This window comes from Nerophis lumbriciformis, linkage group LG38 (assembly GCF_033978685.3).
Source record: "Nerophis lumbriciformis linkage group LG38, RoL_Nlum_v2.1, whole genome shotgun sequence".
Lineage (NCBI taxonomy): Eukaryota > Metazoa > Chordata > Actinopteri > Syngnathiformes > Syngnathidae > Nerophis > Nerophis lumbriciformis.
Window position 1 is genome coordinate 10,273,142 of NC_084585.2, and position 13,470 is coordinate 10,286,611.

Below are 13,470 nucleotides of genomic sequence, written 5' to 3' on the forward strand. Positions count from 1 at the left end.
GGACCATCCCAGTGAGACCCACCCCTTTTTGGATCTACCCCATAGTCTCCCGAGACGGAAGGATGCCGACGAAGTGTGCAAATGCGTACTCGGCAACGACTTCACATAGTATGTGTAAGTGTAAGTGTGCAAATGCCGATTCGGAACCGTGCCGGAAGGTTTGTGTCCCCTAAGTAAGTGTCCTAGAAGAAGCCGTTAAGCACACTCAGTAATTTATGCCGCCCTATTCATTTCAAATGAGCCACTAATGAGATCTAACCAGGCTGCAGTGTTCTCCCTCAAGGGTTAAACATGTTCGGGGCCATAACAAACAATCATTAACTGGAAGGAAAGCCTGAGAGGTGAAAGAGCAACCCTGACCACACTCCTGCAACCTAACTGTAAGTACAAACTTTACTTTGTTCCACTTTTATATCCTCTTAGCGTCTCTGTGGCTCCTGCTTTTCTAGTTTTTCTAGTTGAGTGAATGAATGAATTTAATCAAGTTAAACACATTCAACCGACTACTTATCCTCAATTTAGGGGCGAGTTAACTTTCGCAATAATTTTCTATTACATGTTCATACTGTGTATCTTTATTAAATGTGATGGCCACTGTCAATGGATGATTGTAAGCAGCCTCTGAAATGTTAGCATCCCGTCAAATCCTGGAATGATAATAATAATAATTATTAATAAGTAAAGACGTCGCGGAAGGAGATGTTTGCTTGTCCACCATGGTTTTTTACTCAAGGATTTCATGCATAGTTTCATGTAAAAATGAACACTCATTCTAAAAATAAACCTTATTAAGTGACTATTATTGCGTTTTTAAACAAGGGCGACATCTGCTGACCATTGTGCGTATTACATGAGATCATGTGCATGCTTTTTGTGGCCCCAAATAGCATTTTGTTAATGGCCCCATTTCCGTTGTTATTATTACTTGTGTAGTAACACGTTACAGATGTCAAACTCCAGGCCTCATTTTCCTGGAAATAATATGTGTTAATAAAATACCTTATTTTCTTATTAAATGTACAGTATTCATTCTTATCATTTTGACAGAGAAAAAAATACGGTACCTTACCTTGTTTATTATTTCTTCGGTCAGCGGTCTACAAAATAAACAAACAGTTTTACATAAACAAGCAGTTGTACATTCATACATTGAAAATGTTGCCGACCGAAAGGGCTGGAGTTGAACACTTATTGCGCCTAACCCTTTAAACAATGTCAAATTCAAGATGAGCTTCCAAAAATTATGAAATTTCCTTTGCACAACATATTATAAATCATAGTATTAACTACTGTGTTGATTCAAGAGTGATATATTCATACTTGCCAACCTTGAGACCTCCGATTTCGGGAGGTGGGGGGTGGGGGGTGGGGGGCGTGGTCGGGGGTGGGGAAGGGGGCGTGGTTGGGGCGGGGGGACGTGGGGCGTGGTTGGGGGCGTGGTTAAGATATATATATATATATATAAGAAATACTTGACTTTCAGTGAATTCTAGCTATATATATATATATATATATATGTGTATACATATATATATAAATAAATAAAAGAAATACTTGAATTTCAGTGTTCATTTATTTACACATTTACACACACATAACACTCATCTACTCATTGTTGAGTTAAGGGTTGAATTGTCCATCCTAGTTCTATTCTCTGTCACTATTTCAGAACACACACATTATACAAATATACATTATAAAATCAATAAGAAAACGGGAGCTCTAATTTGGGAGTCTGAATTAGGATCAGAAGTTCCTATATAAACATTGCGCACTCACGTCGCCTTTTTGTATTGATTAATGCAGCTGTGCACTGGATTCATTCACAAATACAAACTACAACTCACAAACACTTTAGAGTTAGGCTCCACCATCAGAATGTGTACTTAAACTTATAAAGATCACATGGATATTATTCAGTGAGTTGATTCACCAAAACTAACCTGTTATACAGGAGGAAAAAGCACACAGGACGTTTCAATTGTTCACAGACTGGTCGCGCTCATCAGAATGACAAGACACTTCCGGTCTGCAGGTGATAGCATTCAATTGGGAAGAAACGCCCTACTGCCCCCTACTGACCAATGTGAATACTGATAAATGTGTAATGACAGCTCCAAAAACGAATTCAAACCACAAAATAAAATAAATAAATCAACACAAAAACGTGACACATTATGGGTGGGTCACATATGCATGTACAGTAGATGGCAGTATTGTCCTGTTTAAAAGTGTCACAACATTGCTGTTTACGGCAGACGAACTGCTTTACGGGGGACGAAAACTTGACTGCTGTTGTTGTGTGTTGTTACCGCGCTGGGAGGACGTTAATGAAACTGCCTAACAATAAACCCACATAAGAAACCAAGAACTCGCCCTCGATCATTAGCTGTTTATATGGTTGGAAAGCGGACGTGAGAACAGGCTGTCAACACGTCACTCAGGTTTGCATGGAGCTGGAGGGGGCGTGGCCTCCAGCTCCGCCTGAATTTCGGGAGATTTTCGGGAGAAAATTTGTCCCGGGAGGTTTTCGGGAGAGGCGCTGAATTTCGGGAGTCTCCCGGAAAATCCGGGAGGGTTGGCAAGTATGGATATATTTTTCCAAGACGTTGGTCTTAAAGTGTTTTTTAAATGTGTGAATGGAACTGGAACATTTTAAGGAATCATCCAAGCTGTTCCACAGATGCCATTGCATGTCTTTTAAAGGCCTACTGAAACCCAATACTACCGACCACGCAGTCTGATAGTTTATATATCAATGATGAAATCTTAACATTGCAACACATGCCAATACGGCCGGGTTAGCTTACTAAAGTGCAATTTTAAATTTCGTGCCAAAATATCCTGCTGAAAACGTCTCGGCATGATGACGTCAGCGCGTGACGTCACGGATTGTAGAGGACACTTTGGGACAGCATGGTGGCCAGCTATTAAGTCGTCTGTTTTCATCGCAAAATTCCACAGTATTCTGGACATCTGTGTTGGTGAATCTTTTGCAATTTGTTCAATGAACAATGGAGACAGCAAAGAAGAAAGCTGTAGGTGGGAAGCGGTGTATTGCGGCAGGTGTTGTGCTGGATAACGCACCCCTGCCGTAGAATGCACCCCCTGACTGTTTTACCGGATAACACAGCCGGTGTTTCATTGTTTACATTCCCGGAAGATGACAGTCAAGCTTTACCATTGGCCTGTGGAGAACTGGGACAACAGAGACTCTTACCAGCAGGACTTTGAGTTGGATGCGCAGACACGGTACCGTGAGTACGCATGCAGCTGCGGCTTCCAAACATTTGATCGCTTGCCCGTACGTGCGTGCCGCTATGTGCATGTCACGTACGTAACTTTGGGGACTTTGGGGAAATATATGTGCTGTATGAACTTTGGGGAGGTGAACGGTACTTTGGGCTGTGGGATTGAGTGTGTTGTGCAGGTGTTTGAGTTGTATTGGCGGGTTATATGGACGGGAGGAGGGAGGTGTTTGTTATGCGGGATTAATTTGTGGCATATTAAATATAAGCCTGGTTGTGTTGTGGCTAATAGAGTATATATATGTCTTGTGTTTATTTACTGTTTTAGTCATTTCCAGCTGAATATCAGGTCCCAACCCGCCTCTCACAGCATCTTCCCTATCTGAATCGCTCCCACTGCCCTCTAGTCCTTCACTCTCACTTTCCTCATCCACAAATCCCCCCCCGTCAGATGCACTTTTGTGCATGATGTCACACAATATATTTCAATTACTGTCAAATAAAAATGAGCTGCATAATAGGAAATCAAATAGTGTATTTCCTTCGCTATGTGGTAGGTTCCTGCGGACGTTATCTCCTTCTGTTGTTGACTAGTTTATTCATACGGTGTTGATGTGGAAATGGTTGCCTCGGCATTTTGTGGGTGTGGCACCGAACGGAGATGTTGACATGCGGAGTTTCAAGCACTCTTCCTTCTCTAGCGGGTGACTTTTCAAATGATGCTACACATTAAAGTTAAAGTAGCAATGATTGTCACACACACACTAGGTGTGGTGAAATTTGTCCTCTGCATTTGACCCATCCCCTTGTTCACCCCCCTGGGAGGTGAGGGGAGCAGTGGGCAGCAGCGGTGGCCGCGCCCGGGAATAATTTTTGGTGATTTAACCCCCAATTCCAACCCTTTAACATTAGCAGTAATGCTACTTTTTGTAGCAACGCTATGGCCCTACACTTAACATATTACAGTTGTCTGTTCAACATCTTCCCGCTTGAAGCCAAACCACCGCCAGACGATGGACCCCGGGCTGTTTTTCTTGGGAATTAATTCTTCCTTCATTTGTTACCAGATTTGCACCTTCTTTCTCTCGTATTACCACTCGCACCACAGCTAACATTACCCATGCCGCTACCTCTCTGCTCCGCGAGGGCGTATACGTATGTGACGTATGTAAGAAGGTGCGCTTGTTTTACGTCTCTGTGAGCAGGAGAGACAAGAAAGAGTGAGAAACGCCTGTAGTGCATACTTGCCAACCCTCCCGATTTTCCCGGGAGACTCCCGAATTTCAGTGCCCCTCCCGAAAATCTCCCGGGGCAACCATTCTCCCAAATTTCTCCTGATTTCCACCCGGACAACAATATTGGGGGCGTGCCTCAAAGGCACTGCCTTTAGCGTTCTCTACAACCTGTTGTTACGTCCACTTTTCTTCCAGTCAAACAGCGTGCCGGTCCAGTCACATAATATATGCGGCTTTAACACACACAAAAGTGAATGCAAGGCATACTTGATCAACAGCCATACAGGTCACACTGAGGGTGGCCATATAAACAACTTTAACACTGTTACTAAAATGTGCCACACTGTGAACCCACACCAAACAAGAATGACAAACACATTTCGGGAGAACATCCGCACCGTAAAACAACATAAACACAACAGAACAAATACCCAGAACCCCTTGCAGAACTAACTCTTCCGGGACACTACAATATACACCCCTGCTACCATCCAACCACGCCCCCCAACCCCGCCCAACCTCAACCACGCCCCCCCATCGCCTGAATTCGGAGTTCTCAAGGTTGGCTAGTATGCTGTAGTGCATGGGTGCTCACACTTTTTCTGCAGGCGAGCTACTTTTCAATTGATCAAGTTGTGGGGATCTACCTCATTCATATATATAATTTATATTTACTTATTTATGAAACATATGTTTTTGTTAACAAGTTAAAGGTGTTTAATGATAATACAAGCATGTTTAACACATATAGTTAATATTGTTAATACATTAAAGGTGTTTATTGAAAATACAAGTATGTTTAACACATAGAGTTAATATTGTTAATAAGTTAAAGGTGTTTAAAGATAATACAAGCATGTTTAACACATATAGTTAATATTGTTAACAAGTTAAAGGTGTTTAATGATAATACAAGCATGTTTAACACATATAGTTAATATTGTTAATAAGTTAAAGGTGTTTAAAGATAATGCAAACATGTTTAACACATATAGTTAATATTGTTAACAAGTTAAAGATGTTTAGTGATAATGCAAGCATGTTTAACACATATAGTTAATATTGTTAATAAATTAAAGGTGTTTAATGATAATACAAACATGTTTAACACATATAGTTAATATTGTTAATAAGTCAAAGGTGTTTAAAGATAATACAAGCATAATTAACACATATAGATTCCTTTCTTTCATGAAGACAAGAATATAAGTTGGTGTATTACCTGATTCTGATGACTTGCATTGATTGTAATCAGACAGTGGTGCTGATAAGGTCCACATTTTCGAATGGAGGAGAAAAAAAGTCCTCCTTTCTGTCCAATACCACATGAAAGTGGTTGGTTTGTGGCATCTTATTTATCCAGCTTCCGTACTCCTTTGTATACACTTTACAAGAAATACATTGTTGGCAAACTCCGTAGCTTGCTAGCTTGTGCACGCCAGCTTTCTGAGACTCTTATTTTGGTAGTGCAGGCAGGATGAAGCAGCAGTCTTTGGAGTTTTGACGACAGGTACGGCGCCAGAGTCTGTTGAAATAAACTGTTTCTCGCCTTCCAGTCGGTAATTTTAATGAGCTGGCAGCAGCCAGCGTCATCTCAGAAGACCCTCGGGTGCCGTGAATGTCAATCAAGTGACGAAAGTGACGTCATAGTGAAGATTTATGATCGCTCATTTTTAGGACTATTTTTTTAATGGCTGGCTGGTGATCGACTGACACACCCTCCGAGATCGACCGGTAGCTCGCGATCGACGTAATGAGCACCCCTGCTGTAGTGTAATGCCCACAGCTAAAAGCAACTGCGTGAGAACTTATACTTGAATATCACGATATAGTCATTTTCTATATCGCACAGAGACAAACCCGCGATATATCGAGTATATCGATATATCGCCCAGCCCTAGTTCACTACTGAGGAGGCCACGTTCAAATTGTTGTGAGAGTGTACCAGCTCAAAGAACAGACCATGTAACTTGCAAAGTACTTCCAGAAGCAGCAATGGACCACTTGGCTGACTTGACCGCGAGAGAAACCGTGGAGCGGATCGCTACTTTGCTGGGCTGTGGTCCGACATCTGAGAAGGTGGCCGCTTTCCTGGACGAGCATGACGAGCTGCGACACCTCAGGGAGAAGTTTCTGCTGCCTAAAATATCCGATTTACCTCCCTGTGAGTGGATCGTCTCAGAGCACTTTGTCATCTTTTAAAGTCTTTTCATGATGTTGTTGGCGTCACCCACAGCTGATTTGGCACTGGTGGATGGTAGCCAAGACAGCATCTACCTGGTGGGCAACTCTCTAGGCCTGCAGCCCAAAACCACTAAGAAATACTTGGAGGAGGAGCTGGACAAGTGGGCCAAAATGTACCACAACTCATTCTTGTTCTCATATGAAGGAAAAGATTAGGTCTGATAGACGTCTAATGGAAGTGTGTGTTTGTCAGAGGGGCGCACGGCCATACGGAGGGGTCACGGCCTTGGGCCTGGGCGGAGAACAACTTGGAGGCGCTCATGGCAAAAGTTGTCGGTAACCAAAACTGTTTTTTTTTAACAACAATCAGGAATCCCAGACGGCCGATATTCTGCGGAATTTTGCCATTTTTCTGCACAACACAGTTTTCGTCCGAGGAACACATTACTATCAAAAACCAAAGTTTGACTGTACATGAAGTATATCCAGGAAAGTTCTGTCGCATTGTCTCGTGGTGCACCTTGATGGTATCATTTGTTTCAGGGGCGCTCCCAGAAGAGACAGCATTGATGAATGGGCTCACGGTGAACTTACACCTGCTTCTGGTGAGATCATCCAACATTCGGGACAATGTTGTCAAAAATAGCCAAAGAAACTCAGTAACCTTTCTTTGCCAGCTTTCCTTCTATCAGCCCACAGCGGCACGGCACAAGATACTTCTGGAACACAAGGCCTTCCCTTCGGATCACGTGAGGGACTTGGATTTGAATGCGTCTGTTGTTGACGTGCGCAAGCGCCACGCTATGAACCGAAATTTGCATATTCTGCTGTCTCATCAGTTCGCAGCCGAGTCCCAAATCCGACTGAGAGGATTTGACCCCGACCAGAGCATGTTGCTGCTGGCACCCAGACCGGTATGTCCTGTAGAGGAGAATATATTCTTAGACAATTACTTTGTTTCTAACACTTTTCTGTAAATTTTATTTTATAGACACAATGTCAGGTTCAAAACCCCGATGACATCTATTAAACAGACAAGAAGCAAGGAATTAAACAGAGACAGGATTCAATTTAGCTCAATGAAGAGAAATGCCTGGGCTGTACTCTTTGTACAGTCTTCCACCACGCTCTGACAAGAGAATTATACGCCTCCTCTCATACTTGCCAACCTTAAGACCTCCGATTTCAGGAGGTGGGGGGTGGGGGGCGTGGTTAAGATATATATATATATATATATATATATATATATATATATATAAGAAATACTTGACTTTCAGTGAATTCTAGCTATATATATATATATATATATATATATATATATATATATATACATATATATATATATATATATATATATATATATATATATATATATATATATATATATATATATATAAATAAAAGAAATACTTGAATTTCAGTGTTCATTTATTTACACATATACACACACATAACACTCCTCTACTCATTGTTAAGTTAAGGGTTGAATTGTCCATCCTTGTTCTATTCTCTGTCACTATTTCAGAACACACACATTATACAAATATACAATATAAAATCAATAAGAAACGGGAGCTCTAATTTGGGAGTCTGAATTAGGATCAGAAGTTCCTATATAAACATTGCGTACTCACGTCGCCATTTTGTATTGATTACTGCAGCTGTGCACTGGATTCATTCACAAATACAAACTGCAACTCACAAACACTTTAGAGTTAGGCTCCACCATCAGAATGTGTACTTAAACTTATAAAGATCACATGGATATTATTCAGTGAGTTGATTCACCAAAACTAACCTGTTATACAGGAGGAAAAAGCACACAGGACGTTTCAATTGTTCACAGACTGGTCGCGCTCATCAGAATGACAAGACACTTCCGGTCTGCAGGTGATAGCATTCAATTGGGAAGAAACGCCATACTGCCCCCTACTGACCAATGTGAATACTGATAAATGTGTAATGACAGCTCCAAAAACGAATTCAAACCACAAAATAAACTAAATAAATCAACACAAAAATGTGACACATTATGGGTGGGTCACATATGCATGTACAACAGGCTGTCAACACGTCACTCAGGTCCGCATGGAACTGGAGGGGGCGTGGCCTCCAGCTCTGCCTGAATTTCGGGAGATTTTCGGGAGAAAATTTGTCCCGGGAGGTTTTCGGGAGAGGCGCTGAATTTCGGGAGTCTCCCGGGAAATCCGGGAGGGTTGGCAAGTATGCCTCCTCTTTTATTTAGACTTTCCCTGATTACACGGCATCAGCTGTTTCTAAAGGGAGGGGGGTCGTAAACAGCTGTTGCACTCGGTCATAGACAGTTCAAAGAAAAGGTGCCTGGAGGGGGGGTCAGGTCCTGCTTCCTCTACGCTTTGTAGATCTCGGGTGAAGACAAGATCTTCCTGTGGATCACAATAGCTCAAAGAAACCGACACCTTCATGTCGCTTCCCATCGTACACAGTGGAGTTTTACAAGTTTTTTGCTTGGTAAGATCAAAGACAGCTTTTGTCTGCTCGCCAGGAACTCATGGAAACACAAAGTTTTGTGATAACTTAGATACAATTATTCTGACACACAATGTTTTGAGCTGGTTATTGGCAATAGAAAATGGTAGAAACATGGTAAACATGGTAGAAAATATGGTCGAATTAAAGGGGAACTGCAATTTTTTTTATTGAATTCTGCCTGTCATTTACAATCCTACAGAGCCCTTAAAGGGACATGGATGTTTTGCGAGATCTGCCAAATCTCGCAATACCTTTTGCCATATCTCGCAATATCTTTTACCAAATCTCGCAATACTTTTTTCCAGATCTCGCAATACTTTTTGCCAGATCTGGCAATACCTTTTGCCAGATCTCGCAAAAACAGCAATGGAGGAGCGGGAGCATGCGGGAGCCTACCCATCATCTGTGCTCTGTTGTGGGACCATAATACAATTTGATGTGTTTATATGTTAGGCCAATACTAAAATAGAAATCAATAAACTTCTCCCACGGATGATGGGTAGGCTCCTCCATGGCTGTGTCTGTTTTACTTCCGGTTCACTGACATAGGAAAAAACCTTTTTGCGAGACCTCGCAAAAAGTATCGAGAGATCTCGCAAAAAGTATCGTGAGATCTGGCAAAAAATGTTTTCCCCTCCATGTCCATTTAGGGCATGGGTGTCAAACTCTGGCCCGCAGGCCAAATTTGTAACGTGTAATTTCACTTGGCTCTTGAGGCGATATCAAATTAACACTAAAGCTGGCCCGCCGACTACATATTGCGGCGGTGCCGCGGTAACACCATGTTCACCGCTAATTCTAATACTTGCCAACCCTCCTGGGAGTCTTCCAAACTTCTGCACGCACACACAATTGAATGCAACGCATACTTCATCAACAGCGATACAGGTTACACTGAGGGTAACCGAATAAAAAACTTTAACACTGTTTGAAATATACGCCACACTGTGAACCCACACCAAACAAGAATGACTAACACATTTCGGGAGAACATCCGCACCGTAACACAACATAAACACAACAGAACAAATACCCAGAACCCTTTGCAGCACTAACTCTTGCGGGACGCAACAAGGTGTGTGTGTGTGTGTGTGTGTGGGGGGGGGGTTGGTTGTAAAGGGGGTGCATTTTGTAGCGTCTCGGAAGAGTTAGTGCTGCAAAGGATTCTGGGTATTTGTTCTGTTGTGTTTGTTCTGTGTGTTTGTCATTCTTGTTTGGTGTGGGTTCACAGTGTGGCGCATATTTGTAACAGTGTTAAAGTTTTTTATACTGGCACCCTCAGTGTAACCTGTATCGCTGTTGATGAAGTATGCATGGCATTCACTCGTGTGTGCGTACAGAAGCCGCACATATCTTGTGACTGGGTCTGAACGATGTTAGAATGGATGAAAAGCGGACGTGACGACATCCCGTAGAGTCCGTTAAAGGCAGTGCCTTTAAGACACGCCCCCAAGACTGTGGTCCGGGTGGACGACTTATAATGACTGATGAACACCTTCGTTGGATAATGAAGGTTGCCTCAGCTCAAAGCCTGAGCCCCGACATTAATGAACTAGCATCCAAGAAAAGATGGCAGGTATCTGGCTTGGGCACATCAGATTAGATCAGTGTGTTGCAAACTGAGCAGTTTAAAGTCCTGAATGGTTGTTTTATTCATTGTTATTTTATTTTCAAATTTATTAGCCTGTGGAAAAAGTTAATGTTGATATTTACCTCAGAAGGCTGCAACTAGAAAAGAGGCATTCTATTTTTATTTGAATTGTATTTGATATGCCATTTGAAACTCGATTTTGCATGTCACTTTAAAGTTATATAAGCCTTGCTTGTTCAATATTCAATGCAAAACTTGTTTGGGTCCCTATTAAAAGGTTAATTTGTTCAACGTTGGACCGCGGCTTTGTTCAGTTTTAAATTTTGGCCCAATCTGTATTTGAGTTTGACACCCCTGCTTTAGGGGCTCCGTACAATCCCTATGAGAACACAGAGTATGTTTTTTTTAATGCATTTTAAGTGGTAAAATTGGGCAGGTGACTAACAATGCATTGAACGGGAGTACACTATCGTGCCTATCAGGCCCGGTCCTAACCAATCTGGCGCCCTAGGCAAGATTTTAGGTGGCGCCCCCCCCCACATCGGCAGTGAAGTGTATATACTCACAAGAAACTGAATAGCTTTGTCTTTGACCTTTTTTTTTACTTACAACTATACCTAATATATAAAGGGGTGGAAAAGTGACTATTACCTGCAGGGCAAACATTTGCTAACCAGAAGGCAATAACAATGTAAACAAAAAACACCTGCTTAAAAGATCTAATACAAATGTCCCTGAGGAATGTAAGGTGGGAGTACTGTAATTACCTAACGTTACATTATTATTTTCCATAACAATTTAGCCCCCTCCACAATATTAACCCGACGTTAAAACAGAACTAGCTATTTATTGATTAGCAATTGCCGAATCATGTAGCATTAGCTTAATGCTAAAAAGCCAGGTTACTATCACATTCTGTAACAGACAAATAATTTCATGTAGGCTAACGTTACCTACCTGCTACCTCTGTCTTTTCTCGTTTCTCCTCCTCTTCTTTTCTCTTTTTTCTTCCCTTGGCATCTGACAGTTTTGACCGTTTTGTCATCTTGTGTTGATTTTTTGATGTGGTGACGTCCAAAAAGAGTCATGATACGGGAAGGGAGGGGCGCACCGTGCGGGGGGGGGGGGGCGTAATGTTGTAACAAATAATATTTCTATTAAATAGGCTTTACTTTGCATTTTAATTAATGTGGGATTATTTTTTGTATTTAGAAATAATAGTACCAACTTTTTTTTTTTTTTTCTCCAACATTTGGCACTGGCGTGGCGCCCCCTGATGGACGGCGCCCTTAGCATTTGCCTATACGGCCTATGCCATGGTCCGGCCCTGGTGCCTATAAAGCCCTGTAAAAAACATTAAACACCACCAACAATACTCCATTTACATCTTGTGACCTGAATAATAACCAAGTGTTAGCCATATTATTATTATAAGCACTAACGCCGACATACTGATATTGACGTACTGAGCTGGTGTTTTGCTTCTGAACTGGTTAAAGCATACTTGCCAACCCTCCCAAATTTTCCGGGAGACTCCTGAAATTCAGCGCCTCTCCCGAAAAACTCCCGGGACAAATATTCTCCCGAAAATCTCCCGAATTTCAGCCGGAGCTGGAAGCCACGCCCCCTCCAGCTCCATGCGGACCTGAGTGAGGACAGCCTTTTTTCATGATGGGAGGACAACAGGGTGACAAGAACTAAATCATCCAGACTAGAGATAAATTGTATTATTATGTTTATTTTACCTACAAATAAATATATTTATTAATTAAAAAAAATAAATAAATAAATACATTTTTACTATATTTTGCTAAAAACATCAAAATTAATTGTATTTTTATTTGTATTTTTTCGTGACTCCTTATTACAACCAGCCATAGAATTATACATTAAAATAAACATATTTGAAATAATTGATTTTAAATTATCATAATAATTCATTTAAAATGACCATATTTAATTATTAAAATAACTGCTTGTTTATCAACAACTTTAGCATTTTATTCATTACATTTTGAAACTCTCAGAAGCCAAGTTATGTTATATTAAGATTTATTTATGCAAGTTTGAAGTATCAATTATCTAAACACAGTTTTGTTTGCATATTTTCAGGATGTAGATATCTATCTATCTATATATATATATATATATATATATATATATATATATAGATATAGATATATAGATATCTATACATGTATATGTATATGTATATGTATATATATATATATATATATATATATATATATATATATATATATATATATATATGTATATGTATGAAATACTTGACTTGGTGAATTCTAGCTGTCAATATACTCCTCCCCTCTTAACCACGCCCCCAACCACGGCCCGCCCCACCCCCCACCCACCCCCCACCTCCCGAAATCGGAGGTCTCAAGGTTGGCAAGTATGGGTTAAAGTTCATTCTAAATGATAAATAATGCCTCTCACCCGGAGAGTAGGAGGTCGTGGCCATAGGGTCGAGGATCGAGGAAGGCAGTCCAAAGTCCACAGGGGAAAACAACGGAAGAATCACCAAGGGCAAAACTCGGGAGGGCAAACAAGGACGTCAGGCACGGAGGGAAAACGCAGATAGAAAACAGAGAGAGCATCAAGCTAGAGTAGGCTTACGGTCCACCATTGAGAACTAAGTTCCCGCTAGGATCCTTGGGTCCACTGGTCCTTTAGTCAGCTCCCT

General features: G+C 41.2%; 1 protein-coding gene across 1 annotated transcript in view; it reads left to right on the plus strand.

Annotated features, from left to right (window-relative positions):
* Positions 1-293: 293 nt before the first annotated feature.
* kynu (kynureninase) overlaps positions 294-13,470 on the plus strand; it is a 24,483-nt gene continuing 11,306 nt past the window's right edge. Inside the window, exons 1-7 of the mRNA XM_061932330.1 lie at positions 294-380; positions 6,471-6,647; positions 6,720-6,840; positions 6,921-7,003; positions 7,211-7,272; positions 7,345-7,416; positions 7,507-7,581. Coding sequence (XP_061788314.1) covers positions 6,479-6,647; positions 6,720-6,840; positions 6,921-7,003; positions 7,211-7,272; positions 7,345-7,416; positions 7,507-7,581 — 582 coding nt within the window. The 5' untranslated portion in view covers positions 294-380; positions 6,471-6,478. The remainder of the gene's footprint in view (positions 381-6,470; positions 6,648-6,719; positions 6,841-6,920; positions 7,004-7,210; positions 7,273-7,344; positions 7,417-7,506; positions 7,582-13,470) is intronic.